The following is a 22,664-nucleotide window of genomic DNA, read 5'->3' as shown; positions in this document are numbered from 1 at the left end:
TAAAGAAAATTAAACTAAAGCAAGTCTTCAGTATGCCTGTATGAGTTCCCTGCGTCATTAAATACTGTATTTTGTTATTTTTAACAGAACAAGAACAAGAGGGGAAAAAAGGTGGTAAGAGGATGATTCTAACAATTATTTAAGTGATAACAGGAAATAACATGTTTTGCAGCTATTACATAACTTTAATAAAAAATAGAAACAAACTCAGCATATTATGATGCCATTTTTTTGATTAACGAAACATTGAAATAGTTGCCAAATTGGTGTGGTGTAAGGGGAACAATCCAGAATGTGCTGTCGTTGCAAAAAAAAAAATAAAAAAAATAAATAAATAAAAATTCCAAATAAAAATCAAAAAGCGGCATTGCTTCAGCTTTTTCAGCTTTGTTAGATCACAACTATGGAAAAAGTGAAAACAACAAAAACAAACAAACAAAAAAACAAAAACCACAAATAATTGTAGAAATACAGAAATAGCCTAAATAAATGTAGAGATAAATGCTATTTTTGTCTACCAATATCTATGTATGTGTTCATTTGTTTCTGTATTTCCTATTTTTTCCCATACTTTATTATAATTTATAATTACAATTTATATTAGTTTTTTTATTGACATAATGTATTTAATTCTGCGTGTATGTATGCATTTATTTGTGTATATATTTGTTTGCTTATATTTACTCTGGGTTACTGATTGGAAGCTTGTTGGTTCAGTGCCACTGTTGGACTCTTAAACAGGGCCCTTAACCCTATTTTGATCTAGTGATGCTGTACCAGAGCAGCCCCTCCGCTCTGACCTCTCTAAGCTGGGATATTCAAAGAATAATGTACATGTGAGAAGTATAACATTATTTTCACCATTCACAAGTTCTCCCTGTAGAGTGTATAATGGTGAGCCATGTGGGCCGGAGGCTTTTATTGTGACAGAGGCAGGCGGATGTTTATTCAGAGACGCGGCAGTTATGGTTTGTTGTAGATTTGGGTTTCCTGTAGAAATGGCTCTAGTGTGATGAATACTTCACGGAAGTGTCAGTAAATTGTGCCTAATAATATGTTTTGGATTTATTACACAATTCATTTGAAAAAGAAATGTTTGCACTCGCTGTCTGACTGAAGTTGTCAAGGTAGCGACTTGGCGAACAGGAACACAGTGGCATGGGTTGGAGTCAGGGAGGGCTGGAGGTACTGCTTTATTATAATGTCTCAGAAAGCAACATGTTTTACGAGTGTTTTGGGGGAGATTTTACCTTTACCTTTCTCCAAAACTGTACCGTAAATGACTTGACAAATAATATAGTGATAGGGTCATTATTTATATATATATTAACCCAAACATAAACATTACAATTGTGAAAATTGTATTATTTGTCTTATGATGGAAAGAAACATTACATTTGTGTGTCTTTATTGTCTTGTTTTTTTGGTAAATCACATTTTATGGAGTATACAGTATATATTTTGGGCCACCGTAAACAGCAAAAGTATGACGAAAACGCTGTTCTGAAGCGTCTTTGCATCCATCTTGAACGCTCGCAGCACCCATACCGTAAGTGCAGGATTGGACGCGCAACTAAAAAAAAAGTGCGCCTGGCCTGACCGCATCAGGAAACTAAAGTCAGTTCAAGGGAATAAAACAGACAAACCTAAAGCTATCAAAAGCTAGATTTCTTTTCTTTTGTTTTGGATTTTTTGTTGCCCCTTCCAGGGAGTAACTGTACACGAAAACATTATGGGAATTATTTGCTGTTTGGAAAAAAACCCTGTAAATTATAACACAAAATTTAGTTTGATGCACATATTTATATTGTAATGCACATCTACATATTCTGATCTAATGCATCCGTAGCAAATGATCATTTAATATGTTTACAGATTTTCTCATGAAAGCAGGTTTTGTTGGCAGTTTGAAGTTTCAGTCAGTCATCAACCTTTGTAAGTGTATGATATTAAATTATGAAGATTTTTTTATGTTAAAATAATTTAAGTTACAATCAACAAGGTGTTGAGCTGCAATATGAAAAAGATTTTGATTTGTATTTATAATAATTTTAAGATATATATAATTAGATACTTGGTTTCTTAATTTTTTTATACCCCTGGCATTGTGTATGTTTTCACGTTTGATAATAATAATAATAAAAAATTCAGTCTGCCACTTTATACGTTCCTGAGGGATCTCAGTTTGTGACTACGTTAAGCATCTAAAAAGGATTGCATTCGGTACACAAACTGAGCCTAAAGCCCTGTACCGAAAAAGTCCATTACATCCTATATATATATATATATATATATATATATATATATATAATTACAGTAATCACATGTTAATGTGGTTAATGAAAAACCACGATAAACGGACACCACCCAAAAAAATGCTATTTTATGTACACAGAACTGTACTGTATTAACATTTTACTTCATTTTATAATAAATAATTATATATTTTTTAATACATTTAATTATTTCAACATAAAACTCATAAAAACAATTCCCTATTAGTTTGTTGGTCTATCGTTATATTTTATGTATGTATGCAGGTATGTGCTTTTATTTCAGTCTGCAACTATGCAAAAAGCAAAAACACAATGTGGAAAACGGGGTTCGTCTGCAAAGAGATTGATGAGGAACACACCAGTCCGTAATGTCACCTACAGAGTGGGATACACGTGGAACAGAGGTGGACGACTCAAAGAGCTCAGGATACGGTTAGTAATCATTAATGCAACAGAATGTTCTTCAAGAAGGTGGTTTTGTGATTGTGCCAAAACCAATGCTGCTTTTGACTGTGTGTGCAGGCATCTTGCACGGAAATTTCTTCACCTCTGGATTCAGAAGACCTTTGGACGAATCACTTTGTCACAGGCCAGGTTCAGTTTTTGGCCATGGTGTCATTGTTGGATTCTGTAAAAAAGCTAGTAATAATTAATAACAAGAACAATAGAAACTAAAAATTAATCACTACATTATGTAGTTGTGTGAGTGGTTTTAACGTGGCTGTCATTTCCCAGGTCTCACCGCAATAAAGTGGTCCTGAGGAAGGTTCTGAGCGCCTGGAAAGATGAGTGGTGGCATGCCAGGCGAGAGTGGACGCTGACGATTAGAGCCGATTGTCACTATAAGTAAGCAATAGATAAGTTGTTTGTTAACAAATAAAACTTTAGCATTGTAAAGGTAAAATCATGCTGGTTTATTTTAGGTATATAGCTTTATTTAATGTTATATATATATATATATATATATATATATATATATATATATATATATATATATATATATATATAAAAAAATCAGTAGGACTGAAATGATTCCTTGAGTAACTCAAGTAATTCTAATAAAAAAAAAAAATAAAGCATTCAGGCAAATTTAGTGGTCCGTGCACAACCTTGTGTGGAAAGTGTTTTCAGCCTTGTTTAGTGCTTACGCTAAGTTTAGAAATGAGACCCATGGACAGGTACCATACCAAGACGCTCCAGAATGACAATTGGAGGAACGGAGAGAAAACAGCGAGGGGCGAGGAAAAGATTCAAGCCAAAGTACACAATAGAAAGTTTCCAAAGTTTGAGATCATTTCAAACTTAAACATAAAGTAAAAATCATACAGTGCATTAACCTTAATAAGGGTTTAGATTTCACACATTGCAATTTCAGCAATAAAAATGCAATTTTTTCTAAAAAAGGAAACCAATTAATTGATTCCTCGAATAATTGGTGGACTTGTCAGTAGCATACTCGATTACTAAAATAATCGATAGCTGCAGCCCTACTGCATTTGTGAATATTTTAAGCTTCTATTTAGAATATATACAGAGATATCTAAAATCTCAAAACACTAATGGAGCACATTATCCTGTTTTTTGTTCTCTTACTGCAGGTATGTCCTGTACAATAAAGTGTACCAAGCCTGGTGTGAATATCTGTACATTCAGAAAGAAGAGAATAAAAAGCTGAAGACTGCGTTACTCTTTGGTATATTAAGCATGCAAATTACAGTATGCATTAGTGAATATACACCATGGATGTTAACCCTTTGTAAAGATTTGTGGCATTGTGTGCTGTTACAGCAAAGCAACATCGGATGCGTGCCGTGTGGGAAGGCTGGGAGCTGTATGTCGGAATGAGACATTTAAAGCACGGGATGTATGACGCAGCCCTAAAACACCACAGACACACAAAGATTAAGTGAGCTTTATGTCTTCTCATTGTCAAACATGGGTTAATGTGATGAACTGTGCAGCTGATTATATGTGTGTCTTGTGATAGGTGGGTGTGGAGTGTGTGGCAAAATGCACTAAAGCGACGCACAACAGAGCAGCTTCATGCAGATTTGGCTCTACAGCAATGGACTGTATCTGTACAGAGCAGAGTAAGTGTATATCTATAAAATTATGAGATCCCCATCTGCCAGTTCCCATCCAATATCTGCACTATATGAATAAAAGTACTGTGTTAGGCAACATGACTTAGCCGAGCCGTATGTGCCACATTCTTTCCCAAACCTTTACCACTAAGTTGGAGAGACAGTTTTATAGGATGTCTTTGGATGCAGTTGTATTACATCTATACCCTTAATTTAAATTAGGAGACCCGAACCTGCTCCAGCATTAAAGTGTTCTTGTGCACAAAGTGAGCTCGATGAATATAGGGTTTATGTAGTTCATTCTTCATTTTGTTGCTCTTCTCTGATTAGGGAGAGCTACACAAACAGAGCAAAATCAAGAATAGTTTAAAACGGTTGCTAATGCTATATTACAGAGCGGATGAACACACTCGGAGGTAACTGCCCTCTATGGTCACTGAAATAACTTAAAAACTGACAAAAGTAAAAAAAAAAAATAAAGTAAAGATTTACTGAAAATATCTATTGGAAATCAGACATCACTTTCGAATTGTGGTTAAACAGAAGCATAAAAAAAAAAAAAAAAATTATATATATTATAAGTAAATAGGGGGCCTTCTTCAGACTGCATGTTTCAACTCTTTCTACAGATATTTAATAGGATTTAGATCAGGACTCAGGCCTCTTTAGAATAGCCCAATGTTTTGTTTCTAGCCATTCTTGGGTGGTTTTATCTTTGTGTTTTGGGTCATTATACTGTTGGAGGACCCATGACCTGCTACTCAGAGCAAGCTTTCTGACACTGGGCAGCACATTTCACCCCAGAATGCCTTTATACTCTGTACATAAACAAGCTTCCTCCATGTTTCCCATGTTCTTTGTATGCTTTATTTTTGCATCTGTGTACCTAGAGCTGATGTGACTTGCCAAAAAGCTCCAGTTAGTCTCACTTTGGCTCAAACAGCAATAGATGTTGCAATCTGACACTGATATACCTTGACCTCTGAGTTCACCTATAATCTCTTTGGAAGTTGTTTTGGGCTCTTTGGTTGCCATTTGTATTATCCATCTCTTCAATTTGTCATCAGTTTTCCTCTTGCGTCTACATCCAACATAGATAGGCTACAGTCCCGTGGACCTTAAACTTCAGAATAGTGTGTGCAACTTTAGTCAACTGTAGCAACATCAATCTCTTTACCTTCAACATGCTTGTCTATAATTCTTTTCCTGAGACACTTTCCGCTTCTGTGGTCCATGTTCAGTGACTACTTTTCACCCTTTAAATAGGCAAACTGACTTATTACCATAATTCTTGTCCAGTCCAGTCTCATTAGTTTTTTTCCTGGGATTTTCTTTTTTAATAAAGGATATATATATATATATATATATATATATATATATATATATATATATATATATATATATATATATATATACATACACACACACACACACACACACACACACACACACCGTAATTTCCGGACTATAAATATATAAGCCGCACCCACTGAATTTTACAAATATTTTTATTTTTAACATAAATAAGCCTACACTAATGTACTTTACACAGGCTTTAATGAAAGACACGTTACACACGGTGTAACGGGTTAAATATGTTGCGCTTCCTTTAGAGCAGAGCGGTATTTTGGGAATAGCATGCCACTGCATTCTTCCGGTATTACTTTGTGTGTTCAAGACGAGGATTATGTCCTTATTATTTTCTGATGCTCATTTCTAAGTTTCTTTGACTAACCCATAACGCTGTTGCCAAGAAAAATAAAAAAGCACGAGTTTTGGAAACCTGTCTGTGCTTATATGATTTCTGTTGCAACTGGAGTTAGCGAGCTATTCCTTCACCCAGATTCAAAGCGTTACAACGGCTTGTATCTAAACAGTAGCCTACCAAGAAAGTAATTGTTCACTGTCTCCCTCTTTTCTTTTACAACAATTTCTCTCGGGAGTTTATCTTTTGGCATCGTCATGCGTTTCAAAAGTTTTTTCTCCCGATGCAGTGCAGCTCAGAACACAGGTGAGGTGCATTTTTTCGTTTCTGTTCGGAAATTTCATTGGTCTAATGTTATGGGGTTCAGTTTTTTGGCTTGAAGTTTGTGAAACCGAGAAAAACCCAGGAAAAATTCATAAATTAGCCGCTTCGTTGTTTAAGCCGCGGGGTTCAAAACGTGGGAAAAAAGTAGCGGCTTATAGTCATTGACACCCTGCACATGGAGGGAAAGACAGAAAAGGTCATCCCTAAAGAAGCTGCTGTTCACAGAGTGCTGTATCCAAGCACATTTAATGGAAAGTTGAATGGAAGGAAAAAATGTGGTAGAAAAAGGTGAAACGAAGCCCATTTAAGAATTTGGGGGAGATTAAAAAAGAGTGGACTGCAGCTGGAGTCAGTGCTTCAAGAGCCACAACACACATCCATGATGTATCCATGGGCTACGACTCACGCATTCCTTGTGTCAAGCCACTCCTAAACCAGAGACAACATCAGAGGTGTCTTACCTGGGCAAAGCACAAAAAGGACTGGACTGTTGCTTTGTGGGCCAAAGTCGTCTTTTCAGATGAAAGGAAAGAAAATTTTGCAATTCATTTGGAAATCAAGGTCCCAGAGTCTGGAAGAAGAGTGGAGAGGCACAGAATCTAATTTGCTTAAGGTCCAGAGTAAAGTTTGCACAGTCAGTGGTGGTTCGGGGAGTCATATCATCTGCAGGTGTTGGTAGACTGTGTGAGTCCAAGGTCAGTGAGTCCAAGGTTAAATGACCATGGTGTTGGTGTGCTTGACTGGCCAGCAAACTCACCAGACCTGAACCCCATAGAGAATCTGTGGAGTATTGTCAAGAGGGAAATGAGAAACAAGAGACCAAAAAATGCAAATGAGCTGAAGGCCACTGTCAAAGAAACCTGGGCTTCCATACCACCTCAGCAGTGCCACAAACTGATCACCTCCATGCCACACCTAATTCAGGCAGTAATTAACGAAACTATTTTATTATTGTATTATTCATTTCAAGTAGTAAACAGAACATTTATGACAAGTAAATCACAATTTCTGTTGAGCTTACAGTACATGTAGAATTCCCATTGAAAAAGTAACCACCAAAATGATAGTCAAAACCTCACAATTTTTTCTTTCTCGTGAGGGGTCATAGAACGTAACCCCATGAGTATCGAGGTTGCACTGTGTGGGTGTGTGTATATAATGTAAAACCTGTTTCTATATGTATTCAACTGTCATTTTCTTGTTAGTTATATTTAGCTAGCAACATTGATTGCTTCAGCATCAATATGTAATGTGTTGGTTTTGTAAAATATAGGAATTGCACTATTTGTGTTGAATATCCTTTTGTTCTTTACTACAATATTAAAATAAACATTTATTTTGATACTTTAATTTGTTAGTGTTATCAGACATCTGAATTTTTAGAAATTGTTTTTATGCTATAACATATGCCTCTATTTACACCAGTGTCATCATTGTGAACTTTTTTCTTGCCCTGTTCAATGTCTCTAAACAAGGTTATGCCTCTTGTATGACAAAATGAAGGTGAAGTGAAAGGCAAGATTCTCTGGATTTAACTAGTTATGAAACCTATGTATAGCTTAAGTGATAGAGGTTTCATGCCAGATGTTTATGAAAGTTAGTCAAATATGTTTCACTTCCTGGTGCTGCTGTCTTTTTCTTACTGGGGCCGATGGATTTTAAATAGAGAAGATTTATAGCAAGACCTTTCTGTGAGAGTAGTTGTTATTTCTAAAACTGACAATTCTCAATATATTTCTTTTGTATTTAAATTGTGTATTTAAATTTCAATCCATATTTAAAATTTGACTGAATTATGCATATTAATTTCAGGTGTGGCTGCAGTGGAAAAAGAAATATGCACAGACACGTATCTTGAGAGAGAAAGAAGCTAGAGCACATCTTCAGTACTGCCAGCAGATTCAGAAACATGTCCTGCAATGCTGGATTGCATACACTCAACACAAGAAAGTTAAGAATGAAGCTAAAGGTACCAGACCTACCCAACTTGTGTTCAGCTATTTATTATAAAAATGCATGGTTCATTAATTCATTGTGAATCTCATATTGAGTCATTAGTTATGTCACTTTAATGCTCATCGGCTAGCTCACACCCCATGTCTGGTATTTATGACATCTTTGTTAAAAATGATAAAATGATATTTATTACAAAAATTCTTTCACCATATTATGCTATAAGTTGTTCATTTCTTACAGCTGTAGCTAGCAGTGTATGGCGCTGCTCTGTGTTGAAGAGGTACTGGTGTTTGTGGCACAGAGCTTTGCAGAACAGACAGGCTGAAGAAGTGAAAAAAAAGATGGCAGAGAATCAAGCACTGCATGCCATTCAACGCCGGGCATTTTCATGTTGGAGAAATTGTATCCTTATATGCATATAGTTAAAATTGTACTGTTTATTCCAATGTATTTTATTCTTCAAATATCCTGAGCCTAGGCTTGTCTAATGTTCTTCTGCTGAGACCCGGAGACACTGCCTTTGGAATTCTCTGTTCAAATATGTAGGGAACCAAAATTGTCTTGGAGAAGAGTGCTACCTATATGCTTTACTTTGTGTGCACTTTCTAACCCTACTTTCCCCACCCACAGCCAGTAATACTCTTTATGACTGCTGGCCACAAACAGCTGTGACAGTATCATGGTTTAAATTTGTATAATTTCTTAAGGGTGAGGTGATAGTAACCCTAAACCTTGATGATGCCATAGCTGTATGTAGTCAAGAGTCAAAGATGATATAACTGTACTTGAATTTATTTTAATGTTAATAGAAAATAGTTATAATGGAATCCCAAGTGGAAAATGGTGGAAACAGAAAAGTGCTCAATCCATCATCTGGAGAATGTGAATTCAAATCCCGATGATACCACAGCTGTTTGTGGCCAGTGGCTTCAGAGGGTCAAAATTGGCCGTCAAAATTAGACAATCATGGGCATTCAAAAAGATGCCAAGCCGTCCAAGAAGATATAGTTGGCTGGCTGCAGGTGGTTCATAGAAAGCACATGATAGCCTTCGCTCTCTTTGATTGGATAGCTGTTGTTTGAAAGGGGAGAGCTGTCTGTTAGGCCATGACTAAATTAGGCAGAAAATCATAGAAAGAAAGAAAGAAAGAAAGAAAGAAAGAAAGAAAGAAAGAAAGAAAAAACTTGATTACTCTAATACATTTTCTCTTTTGAGGGAAAACCATTAAAGATTCTAGAGATGTATGTTTTGTCTATTTGGTTGTTTGAATTAAAACTTTTACTTGTGCACTACACTTTCCTTATCTGTTTTGTAGATGTGCACATGTGCTCTGTAAAGGCCAAGAAAGAACAGATTGCCATTCAACATCGACACCTTCATCTGCTGGTCAGAAACAGCTGTCAGCTGTTTTGGAAATTCAAATACAGGCAGTTCTTGAGTGAAACCGCTATTTTAATTTGCGTTCTCATTTATTTTATATTCATTTTCAGCATGTAGGGTTTAAAGGTTTTGCTCAGAATACAATTTGCTGTAAAACGCATCAGTTGAACAAGAACATTAGTGCAATGCATCATCGACACACGGTAAGAAAAACTAATAGTTACTCTGTGTAAAATGTATGTAGCTTTTCTCCAGCCTTATTAGAGTGTTGTATCTTTAATGCTTTGTGTGAAAACTTTTGTGTGATTGTACATTTACTATTGCATTTATTATCTTGTGTGGGCATTTTTATTTTATTCGTTGTCGGTTGTTTGCAGACAATGGTGAAATATTGGAAGCGTTGGCAGCTGCGCTTGGAGCAGATTGAGGAAATGAGTTTTCAACCCCAAATCACCTTAGCAGTGAACTACCACAGGTTCAGTGTTAATGATCACTACTATTTTAAACACCATGGGCTTAGTTTAAGGCATTATGTCTTAATCCAGTCCTCTTGGATCTCCATAGTGTTTTTGGCCTTTCCTAACATCTAAAACACTGTTTTAATATTTGAGAAAGGCCAAAAATGTTAATGGGGGTTTTTTTTTTAAGGCAAGTTCATTGGCAAGCAGCATATTTTTTTAAAGAGAGAGAATTACCTACTTAATTTACAAGTAAAATACAGTGGATAAAAGCATAAAGTTGCATGCTGTAGTGTAGCAGGGATGCCAGAGGAATCAGGATTCTGGTTTTTATTTGTTTCCACCTGCATTCATAAGCATCTTGAAATCAATTAAATGTATTTTTTATAGCTGCTTTTAACTATGGACATTGTCTCAAAGCAGCTTTATACAAGTAATGTGGTAATAAAGAATGAATAAGATTGTTCTTTATAAGTGTAAGTTTGTCCCTAATGAGCAAGCCGGTGACTACTGTGACAAGAAAAAACTCCCAGAGATGGCATTAGGAAAAAACCTTGAGAGGAACCAGACTCAAGAGGAATGGATCCTCATCTGGGTGGCACTGAATGTCTATTTATTACAGCCAAACAATGTTGAGGTGTGCAGTGATGGTGATAAAATGCAAACTGTAGTTTTGAGTCAGTGCAGCAGACTGTTGAAATTAACTACAGTCTAAATACATCCTCAAATCAGCAGTTAGGTCTCAGGTTAAGGTAAAGATGCCCAACAGCAGGGACCAACATCAAGTTTATCATCACTGGAGTTGCTGTAAAGTATCTAAAACAGACTTAAGTAAATGTTAAGAACATTGTGTTTACGTTCAGAATTGCAGTGCTGAGAGTTTATTTTCACCGATGGATGGAGCACAGCAACGAGCACAGACACATGCAGGTACATCTTATTCAGATTTCATCACCCATGCTTTTTCTGCAGTTCAATCAAGTGATTGTTATTAAGGGGGTAAACTCACATAATGATTTTCCCCCACTGTATCTGCTCAATCTTAAACCACTGTGTCTCTTCTATGGTGCAGTTAACATCAGCATAATCAATCAAATCAAATCAGATCAAATCAAATTTTATTTGTCACATACACATACATACAGGGTACGACATGCAGTGAAATGCTTTTTACGACGGTCCGGCATGAGGGAATAGAATGGGGAGAAAAATAAAACAAAGAAAAAAAGGCAGATAAATAAAATATAAAACTATTTAAAATGTAAGAATATATAAAGATGTATATGAGATATATATGAGAAAAAAAGATGTATATAAAAAAAATGCTTATGGCAGTAAACAGTAAAACAGTAAACAAAAGGTTAAAACACTTGTCACATGAAACCTATTTATCTTGTTTGTTTGTGTGTAGGATTTAGCGGCACGTGCTGACTCGTGGTTTGCAAGCCGAATTCTTCCAAAATGTGTGAAATCATGGACAGAGTTTACAGTGCAAAGAATAGAGCACAGGAAGATGAGAGAAAGGGCGGAACAGTATCATCAGTAAGTGTGTAAAAGAGTAAACATGAGAATAATTTCGACCCCTGACTTGTGGCCACTAATATATTTTTATATTTTTGTTCAATGCTTTATGATATTAAATCACAATGTACCAATTTACCAATGTACCTTTGTTTATTCATTTATGTGATTATACATCTGTTACTGTGGGTTAGATCGCACATGTATTACTGGTGTCAGGCTTCTCAGTTATAGATTTGTGCATAAATACCTGATGTTGCTTAATCCTACTTAATTTAGATCAGCCAAAAAGAAGGAAAGATATAATGCCTCTCCTATTGGGTTGTTTGGGAATTTGTATGAGAGAAATTGCTAGACTGATATCTCAGAAGGAACTGGCTGAAGGCATTATCATTGTAACCAGCAGATTAACTGATTAGATTTAGGAATTTATACAAAAAGCTACCTGTTCCATCATGACAATGTCCCAGTGTACAAAGCAAGCTCCATAAAGATATGACTTACATGAGTTGGAGTGGAAGATCTTGAGTGGCTTGCTATAAAGCTCAGACCTCAACCCTACCAAACACCTTTGAGATGAACTGGAACTATGGCCCCAGGCCTCCTCACCCTACATCAGTACCTGACTAAATCCCTTGTAGCTGAAAAAGCACAAATTCTGCACAAGCACACACCAAAATCTAGTGGAAAGTCTTCCCAGAGAAGTGAAGGTTATTATAACAGCAAAAAGGGTGAATAAGTGGCGAATATGATGATCAAAAAGCACAAATTTATGGTCACTAGGAATTTGCTGCTATCTTATGATTTTATCTTTTTTGTGTGTGTTTTATGTTACTTGTATAGACAGCAGTTGTACAGTTGGGCTTTTTATACCTGGTGGGAACGTTGTGTTCATCAGAGAGACCAAAGACTGGCGGAGAGAATGGTAAACAGAGAAAACCAAAGATATACATGCATCATTACCTGTATAAATGGCCATACAAAATTTCCTTAAAGTGTGAAAGAAGAGATTTTTTTAATTTATGGAACCAAAATTTTCAGTTAAATAGATTTTGCTACCCACAGAAAATTACACCAATATTTAGTAATACTCCTGCTGATGCACTTACAATTTCTTTAGGGGTTTGTAGTGTCTATGTGTGAATCAGTGTTTTTAACTTGTATAGGGAAATACCCTACTACTAATATTGTATTTCTGTTTATAATAAATTTGTAGAAACCTACAGTAACCAGTAGAAATATTTTAATAAAAGAATGTCCCCCCCTACATCTATCTATTTTCCTCAGGCTGTGCTACATGCAGAGCGTGTGTGTGTGTCCCGAGCCTGGTCTAGGTGGCTTTGCAGGATGTATCAGCAGAGAGATGAAAGGCTCAAACAAGAAAAGGCTGCATCACATTACAGATGCACACTTCTGCACAGCACACTGAAGCAGTGGAAAAACAGTGTCAGCAATATCCAGAGGAGGTGTTACACAGACATTGAAATCAAGCTTGATGCACTGTTTATTGTTCACTCATTGGGGTGGGTGTGTAATATTGTGTTTGGTTGTGTGTTTTCATTCAGTCAGAGACTATTTGAGCAAGCAGTGGTCAATGATCGCCTGCAGTGCATGAGGCGAGCTCTAATTGGTTGGCGCAAGGTACTAACGGTTACTATGAACAACTGCAGGTGTGTTTTTATGTCACAATATGCATAAATGAATATGATCCTGATTGTTTGTTCTTTTTAGTATGCCGATTGCCGAAGAGAGAAAAACAGGCGATTGATGCAAATTGATGCATATTATGAAGGAGGGCTGGTCAAGCACATATTTAAGGCATGGAAGGTAAAGTATTCATAAAAATGGATAGTATTTAGACAATTGACAATAGATAATAGTATGCATTTTTTAGTTCCCATTTTAAAGTAATAATTAATCAAAGGTTTCTGAAATATAAATTGGTAACAAACCACAAGCTAGGTTTTACAGTTTTAGAACCTTTAGAATGTCTGTGAAAATGCAGTTGTGTTAAAATGTTACATATTTTTTTACTATTGATAATAAAAACATATTTCCTTTTAATTTCCTATATATCAATCCAGATTAGTATCTTCATCATTGTGTGTGTGTGTGTGTGTGTGTGTGTGTGTGTGTGTGTGTGTGTGTGTGTGTGTGTGTGTACATGCATAGCAACACCATGCCCAGACACAGCAGATCAACCTATTTGTAGAAAACCGTTACCAAGAACATCAGAAAAATCTACTCAGGTATTCCATGTACACGGCAATGCTGTTGTGAATGTTGTTTTTGTTATGTTTTATGTATTTTATTATTTTTTATATGTTTGCTTTTAAACGCATTACAGGAGGATGCTATGCATTTGGAGGAGCAATGTACGCCTGACAGTGGAGGAAAGAGAAAAAGAGACAAGAGCAAACTGTCATTACCAACATCGCTTACTGTCCAAGGTGGTCTTGACTTCTTTTACATGACTAGTGTGGGATGATGGCTCGGGTTTTGAATTGAAAGCATCTTATTGACTTATTAATATTCCTCTCTCAAAAATTTACTGGGGTCCCGTTTAGTTTGTATTTACACCTGGATTCTTATGTTCTCAAGACAGGCTTCATATACACTTTATCCTACAGTGACTAAGATGAATAAGGGGTTTCTAGCTTGAGGTTATCTTGAATGCAGTTGCATTATAAATCAAGTAAAGAAATAGTTCTTTATTGTCCCCTCTAACAGACATATATGCTGATACGGATAATGAAGCCACTCTGGTCATGAATTTTTTACCTAATGCCCATCTCCTTATTGTTAAACATATTAACAAATGTCACTGATATAGGGAATATGAATTCATATAATGCTGCTCTTTTTATGCACAGGTGTTGCTAGCGTGGCATCAGAGATCAGCATTCAAAGCTTTTCATCATCACCAGCAGGAGGAAGCACTGAGAGACGCACAACTCCACTTGAACAGAGGTACTTTTGCATCACATTTTTGTTTCTTTTAGTATTCCGTACTATAGATTTCCCAGTATATCGGTATATAGGCTGTCTCAACGTCCATTCAGCTAACTACATTGTTTGGTAACACATGCACACAAAATATAAAGAGTTATGAACTAACACTGGCTGAATGTTGTATTTAATAAGGCAAATTATAGACACAGCAAATATTGTGACTGTGTTTCAAAAAAATGGTTTGTTATATCACTGAGGTTTATTATACATAATATGTTTAAACAACATATTTTTTTTTTTCAGAATTACATTTTAATAGTATTAGTTTTGTATTCCACATTGTGTTCACTATGGCGTCAGAACCATGCTCATTTGTGTTTCCTGGCAGTTCGGATACGGGCAGTTCTTAGGAAGTGGAGAAAGAAACACAGTGAAGTGAGAAAAGAAAGGTTGTCTATGGAGAAAGCCTGCAGATATCACCACCATATTCTGCTCAAAAAGAGTCTCAGGGCTTGGATCTTGAATAATTGCCAGCACAAACACTATCAGGTGCCCATCAGCCTATCTTTACCACCCTGTATTAGACAGTAATACATATTTATTTTCCTGATATATTTATTTTGAATGTGTATGGATTAGGCAATGAAAAACAGAAGCAATGAGCTACACAGATCAAGAATCTTCCAACGTTTTTTTAGCCTCTGGAAAGCACAAGTAAGTACTACAGATTCACTGTTTGTATTGTAGATACCACCAACAGTTTATGCATTATATCGAATATATTAAGGTCAAAAACATACACACAAAAACAATTAACAAATACATAATGGTATAAAAGATATTGTGATGCAGATAGCTTTACAGGTGCATACAGCGTAAACAGTACACAAAGTCAACAAAGCAGAAGATTTCAAAATAAAATATCAATTTTGTGACTGTGTAGGATTCCAACCATGTCATTTTTTTTTTTTTTTTTTGGTCACTTTATGTATTTTATCTGTGTATTTGTATATCACAGCTACAGAGCAGAAGAAGAGAGGCAGAGTTAACAGAAATGGCCCTTTGGCATTGGTCCCTGAACCTACAATCCAGGGTAAAACCTGAACAACAAAAAGTTTGCCTGAACAATTATTTTTTTGACAAATGGATTCAGTGTGTTTTTATGCATGACTGCAGGTGCTTTGTGCCTGGAGACACTGGGTTACTGAGTGTCAAAGAAAACAGAGGCGTCTTGCAGCAGCTGCTCAGTTCTACAGAGATGAACTGCTACGAGAAGGCGTTACCCACATCCTTACGTACACAACACACATGAGTGCATTCTCTTCAAACATGGCTCTGCACAGCCATGAACAGGTGTGTATGTATGAGTTTTAAATAGTGGCATGCCTTCAGCATAATTGCAATATTGTTTCAATGAGGTTGCAATGAGCTGCTTAAGCACAAGCTTAATGTATTATTATATATTGCATCATTTTAAAAAGAACAAAAGAAATGTATTTCTTTAAATATGCTTGAAATGTTATGTAATAGAGTTCACGGCAGCTACAGGCAGTGGTAAGGCGATGTGCCTTGCGATGGAAGCGGCGGGTCTTGTGCAAGTCTTTCAAAGTCGGAAAGACAAATCAAAATGACAGACCCCCTAAAACAAAAAAGAGTGTATCCTTTTCCCTGCCTGAAAGCCACACCCACAGTCACACAGATCAACCAATCAGAAGCCCAGCCACAGTGCAGAGTTCTGGTAATACCACTGTAAACAAACTGTAAGTATAACCTAAAGCACAAGTAACTAATTTACGTAGATAAATTATATAAGTACATAGACAAGCTTTAGGGTCATTTTAGTTCATCAGTGGTTGTTATGTAGGCATCCCTGATTTACTTGCATGGGTGGATAAGTGTGGATAGACCTGGTGTGAAAAGCTATTATAAGTAATCAGAAAAAAGTCAATATGACTGCTACATGATAATCAGCAGTACCTCAGTCCATGCATTTTTATTTTTTATTTTTTTTAAGCAAGCTTATTCACATTTCAGCTTTCTGATATCTGTATTTCTAAGGCCAATATTGTGATAACATATTTAATAAATTTGCCACTTTATGACTGTCTTCTTATTAAACCTGCAGGTTACAGGTTCGAGCATCTAGGCTGCAACCACGAAGACCTCAGGACTTATTGCACTCTCCAGCCAAAGATCTGCTGCAGCACCCAAAGCCTAGCAGACATAGTCACACAGACAGTAATCACAAATCAACACACCATACAAGGTACAGTTGCCCACACAATAATCACAAACCAGCACAAATTGGCAGGTAATTCTGTGATGATATACACTGGACATTTCTATGTAATTTTATATTTTACTTTTTTAACAGTGTTTTTGTTAAGGCTTGTAACACAGTTTTGCATCGCATTGCATTACACAGGAGGCTTATCCCAAAAAATCCAAGCATTTGTTCTTAAATAAAACTGCATGCAGGAGGAATCAATTTCAGATGGCGAGAGTCTATTTATTAAAAAACATGGTTGCCAGAGTGATGTGACCTACAGTATAGTAATTAAAGATATAAAAGCTCATAAGTTGATGACTTAATATTTTTGTATTTTAGCTTGTTTTTTTTTCTCAGTCAAGAATATATTCTATGTTTATATAAATTATTTAGTCACCGTGTCCCTGATATAAACTGTAAAACGTAGTTGGGGTTTTCTTAATATTTTTGTGCTGGAGAAGCCGCTTTCTCCAAATTACAGTATGTTTACAATACATTTGCAAATAAGATGATTTTCTATTTGGCAAAATCTTTCAGAGGTTCTGTGTTGTTTATCATTGTGTAACGCTTATACACCAGTTATATTAAAACATTTCCAAGTACAGATCATGAAGTTTTGATTGTAATATTATAAAATCTCTTACATTATTTAACCTTATTGCTTTGTTTTCTTGTTTACAGTTTTCAGTTGCAGCCTACAGACCAGACTAAATCTGAATCCACATCAACGTTTGCATCTGCTCCAGATAACTCTGTTTCACTTTCGGTTATCCAGCCTCAGCCCCCAAAATTCTCCACTTCATTGCAGCCCCCAGTTCTAAACATTAGGCCTCAAGTCATGGCCTTTAGTTCTGGTTCTACAGGACACTCCACCATAAAGATTAGTGGTGAAAACCAGGAGGTGCTGCTGCCACCTTCTTCATTTACTTCATCTAAATCAGTGTGCAAGGTGAGTAATGCAGACATAGATATACATTTGATGAACCATTAAACCAGGCATGCTCAATCCATACAAAACTCTTAGTTCTTTCTACTTTTTTCACTTTATAGCTTTTATAATTTTTTTTCTTTTACATTTTTCATTTCTTTCATGTCTCATTCTTCCAACATGTGAAGCAGACAAGTTCCAGATGCAAGGATCTCCTCTCCCCTCAAGATTTCATCCAACCTAACCTGCCTGGCCAAAGTAAACAATACACAAAACACAGACTCACTTCACCTCTGAATAGCATGGTTCCAGTAGTATTTGTAGTAATCATATAAATAATACATAAATGTCAGTAACATCACTCTGTGTCTGAGTGCAACAATTTCTTGTCTTAACCTTTTAATACATATGCATTTCACACTAGTTTTGAATTAATACATGATATACATGAAAATATTTGTGTGGCAGTGACGTGTGAAGTCTTTCAATTTCATGCATGTTATAGGCAGGTCTAGGTCATGAAATAAAAGTTTGACTTTTTTTTTCTTTTTACTTTTAAAGATAAGCAATTGCTATGGCAGATATAGACATAATGTATAAATGTTTGTCTCCACTACATTGTAGGACTGTATTTAAAAAGTAAAAAAAAAAATAATAATAACCTGTGCATGCTTTGTGCCTGTAGGTGCATGTGAAAGTGTTTTTGTGGATGCGGAGGATGATGACAATGAAGAGACCATTCCCCTGCAGACATTCTCCTGTGATTTAATTGAAGTTCTGAACAGGGAACTACATAATATCAGACTCGACCTGCAGCAATACCAGCAAGACAAAACTCAGCTGCAGTATGTACTGTGTACCAAATGTGCAGTGACTTTTCTGGCTGTTGTTGAGACTTAATGTTGGATAAAAGATCTGTCTCTTTCATAAACAGGACATGGCGCAAACTTCAAAAAGTGATGAAAATTTGGCTCCAGACAACAGGCACTGATGCAGCTGCTGAAGAACGAGAGAACGTTACACAAGAATTAAGCGAGGTGTTTATCTTTCCTTCTTCTTATACCCCAGTCTTAGACAGTCAGAAAGAGTCAAATAAGAACAACACACTCAAATTTCTTGCTTCTTTTGGAATGGCCTGATTCAGGCAGATGACTATGGTCCCTTTTTTTACAGACCAGTTCACACCCGAATCATTGCATTTTATTCATTAGACAGATGGAATATTACAGTACATATAATTCCTCTTTTTTCATGTCAGAATAGTTTATCAGTTTGATAGGAAAAAACTTGGGAATACTCATAAGTGAAATAGTGAAATCCATGAGAACATTCAAGAGTGGGAGAAAGGCCTTAATGTCCTGTTAAAAGCACATACAGTATATACTTTACTATCCACATGAATTCCGAAAGATGTGAACATTAACTTCAATAAGAGATTATATATATATATATATATATATATATATATATATATATATATATATATATATATATATATATATATACACACACACACACACACAGTCAGGTCCATAAATATTGGGACATCGACACTCTTTGGCTCTATACACCACCACAATGGATTTGAAATGAAACGAAAGTTGTGTTTTAACTGCAGACTGTCAGCTTTAATTTGAGGGCATTTACATCCAAATCAGGTGAACGGTGTAGGAATTACAACAGTTTGCATATGTGCCTCCCACTTGTTAAGGGACCAAAAGTAATGGGCCAATTGGCTTCTCAGCTGTCCCATGGCCACGGGTGTGTTATTCCCTCATTATACCAATTACAATGAGCAGATAAAAGGTCCAGAGTTCATTTCAAGTGTGCTATTTGCATTTGGAATCTGTTGCTGTCAACTCTCCAAGATGAGATCCAAAGAGCTGTCACTAACAGTGAAGCAAGCCATCATTAGGCTGAAAAAACAAAACAAACCTATCAGAGAGATAGCAAAAAATTTAGGCATGGCCAAAACAAATGTTTGGAACATTCTTAAAAAGAAGGAAGGCACCGGTGAGCTTAGCAACACCAAAAGACCCGGAAGACCACGGAAAACAACTGTGGTGGATGACCGAAGAATTCTTTCCCTGGTGAAGAAAACACGCATCACAACAGTTGGCCAGATCAAAAACACTCTACAGGAGGTGGGTGTATGTGTGTGTCAAAGTCAACAATCAAGAGAAGACTTCACCAGCGTGAATACAGAGGGTTCACCCCACGATGTAAACAATTGGTGAGCCTTAAAAACAGGAAGGCCAGATTAGAGTTTGCCAAACAACATCTAAAAAAGCCTTCACAGTTCTGGAACAACATCCTATAGACAGATGAGACCAAGATCAACTTGTACCAGAGTGATGGGAAGAGAAGAGTATGGAGAAGGAAAGGAACTGCTCATGATCCTAAGCATACCACCTCATCAGTGAAGCATGGTGGTGGTAGTGTCATGGTGTGGGCATGTATGGCTGCCAATGGAACTGGTTCTCTTGTATTTATTAATGATGTGACTGATGACAAAAGCAGCAGAATGAATTCTGAAGTGTTTCGGCCAATATTATATGCTCATATTCAGCCAAATGCTTTAGAACTCATTGGACGGCGCTTCACAGTGCAGATGGACAATGACCCAAAGCATACTGCAAAAGCAACCAAAGAGTTTTTTAAGGGAAAAAAGTGGAATGTTATGCAATGGCCAAGTCAATCGCCTGACCTGGATCCGATTAAGCAGGCATTTCACTTGCTGAAGACAAAACTGAAGGGAAAATGCCCCAAGAACAAGCAGGAACTGAAGACAGTTGCAGTAGAGGACTGGCAGAGCATCACCAGGGATGAAACCCAGCGTCTGGTGATGTCTATGCGTTCCAGACTTCAGGCTGTAATTGACTGTAAAGGATTTGCAACCAAGTATTAAAAAAGTGAAAGTTTGATTTATGATTATTATTCTGTCCCATTACTTTTGGTCCCTTAACAAGTGGGAGGCACATATGCAAACTGTTGTAATTCCTACACCGTTCACCTGATTTGGATGTTAATGCCAAAAAATGCTCAAATTAAAGCTGACAGTCTGCAGTTAAAGCACAACTTGTTCGTTTCATTTCAAATCCATTGTGGTGGTGTATAGAGCCAAAAATGTTAGAATTGTGTCAATGTCCCAATATTTATGGACCTGACTATGTATATGTATATATATAAAATCGATCTTGTGGGGGTACAGTTTTTTTTTCATCATTTCTTTTTCTTGTTTTTGCATTTAAACTAAAAATAAATTGTATTTGAAGACTTTGTGTAAGAAAGCTAGAAAAGCCTGATACAACAACTGAAAAGAACTCTGGGTTACATTTAGCACACATTCTTTTGGGAGATCATTTTAAGCATAAATCTGCCTGTGAAAGTAATAGCTGTCAGGTGTTTTATTGTTGCAGATGGCAGGTTCTAAGGGGAACCAGTATTTCACATTCGCCTTGTGTCTTTGGTACAATTCAAATTTTACGAACTTTAGTATTTATTTATTTTTTTACAGCTAGAGATCCGCATTTCTGCTTTGTCTGAGAAAGTGACTGAACGGAAGCCTATCATGATCTGCCATGCTGCAAGAATCAGCAGTATAGAAAGCCAGCTGCTGAGAGCCAACATTAATATATAGATATCCTGCATTTTGTGCATGTGTTGTTTTGCACCTTTTCAATAGATGGGTCAAGTAAAGGTGAGAAATTAGGAATTTCTTGAAGCCTGTACCTGATTCATATAAAAAAAAATTGATGTTATTTGCCAAACATAAACTGTTAAGAAGTACAATGATGTGTTTTTCAGGAATGTAGAATGAGTGTAGAAATAGTAGCCACCTGAAAGTAGTGTACATGTTCATATTAACTACTTATTTATTTGTAACAAGTAAATGTAATATGTATAGGCATTCGAGTGTATTGTTTTTTATAAATAGATGCGTCTTATTTTTGTATATTTTCCAAACTTTCTATGTGACCAACATATGTTCTTCTCATTTAAAAAGACTTTGGCCAGTAGGCACAACATTTTCTGGTAAAGCTGGAAGCAAGATGTTGGTGACACACAATGATTTTTTCCACATGCGCTCAGAGCCCTGAATACCATTCCCTCTGAAAACATGCATCTCTTATCCTTACAGTGGTTTAGTAGAGGTATACTTAGACCTGTTTTTTGAAGGTTCTTATAGTCTGACAGACAGACAAAAAATGCATATGGGGAGAAAAATGTAAAAAGGATAAATAAGAGATGTGTGTGTGTGTGTGTGTGTGTGTGTGTGTGTGTGTGTGTGTGTTAATATTGAGCGCGTAAAATGTCCAACGTTCAGTTCAGTAGCACATTGTGGTTTGTGGGTGTGTTTAACACAAATAAACTACATGTTATCACTTAACTTTCATCTTTATTATTGTTCAAAAGTAATGATGCTTTATACTGTTTTAAAATTTAGTAATAAAAAATAAATAAATAAACTGGTCATATAGTTATATGCAAATAAATGTGTTGATGTACAAATTCTTCTTATACCACTGCAATTTACCAAACGTTATACACCTTTAACCATTTGTAACTTACAATCAATAGTTGCAAAATGTCCACTCGAGAAGTAAGTTTCTGTTTTGTTATAACATCTATGAACAGTCAAAATGTAAAACATCCTGAAGTTTTCATGTTACTGAAAATTCTGGAGCTGCAAAGTTTTCTGTTCTTGAAGAAAACTGTGGCGTAAAAATTATGTAATAGTGTAGTTTACACACACACACACACATACACACATCCACACACACACAATTGCATTAATAAATAATAATTTT

At 36.2% G+C, this 22,664-nt stretch overlaps 1 protein-coding gene across 8 annotated transcripts; it reads left to right on the top strand.

Moving 5' to 3' along the window:
* The first annotated feature begins 740 nt into the window (after window positions 1-740).
* sfi1 (SFI1 centrin binding protein) lies at window positions 741-22,243 on the top strand. Of its 8 annotated transcripts, none has more exons than XM_046851423.1 (33): window positions 741-836; window positions 1,876-1,935; window positions 2,541-2,708; window positions 2,799-2,870; window positions 3,012-3,122; window positions 3,875-3,969; window positions 4,065-4,182; window positions 4,264-4,366; window positions 8,202-8,358; window positions 8,586-8,747; window positions 9,661-9,731; window positions 9,836-9,928; window positions 10,103-10,200; window positions 11,047-11,113; window positions 11,595-11,725; window positions 12,548-12,629; window positions 12,992-13,170; window positions 13,270-13,345; window positions 13,436-13,531; window positions 13,877-13,953; window positions 14,052-14,154; window positions 14,578-14,674; window positions 15,045-15,205; window positions 15,296-15,370; window positions 15,675-15,749; window positions 15,833-16,009; window positions 16,187-16,416; window positions 16,782-16,922; window positions 17,607-17,874; window positions 18,042-18,111; window positions 18,539-18,698; window positions 18,788-18,890; window positions 21,371-22,243. In XM_046851423.1, exons 1-33 carry the CDS (start codon window positions 769-771, stop codon window positions 21,491-21,493), a joined length of 3,867 nt encoding a protein of 1,288 aa, XP_046707379.1. In that variant the 5' UTR covers window positions 741-768; the 3' UTR covers window positions 21,494-22,243. The 8 variants fall into 8 exon arrangements, with proteins under 8 accessions (XP_046707379.1, XP_046707388.1, XP_046707415.1 ...); XM_046851432.1 differs by having other exon boundaries at window positions 743-836; window positions 18,045-18,111; XM_046851459.1 differs by lacking the exon at window positions 741-836 and adding an exon at window positions 925-1,185 and having other exon boundaries at window positions 2,560-2,708.
* The last annotated feature ends 421 nt before the right edge of the window (window positions 22,244-22,664 follow it).

Source organism: Silurus meridionalis, chromosome 1, assembly GCF_014805685.1.
Source record: "Silurus meridionalis isolate SWU-2019-XX chromosome 1, ASM1480568v1, whole genome shotgun sequence".
Classification (NCBI taxonomy): Eukaryota; Metazoa; Chordata; class Actinopteri; order Siluriformes; family Siluridae; genus Silurus; species Silurus meridionalis.
Note: the sequence above shows the minus strand (reverse complement) of the source record. Positions and strands in the feature narration are given on the sequence as shown.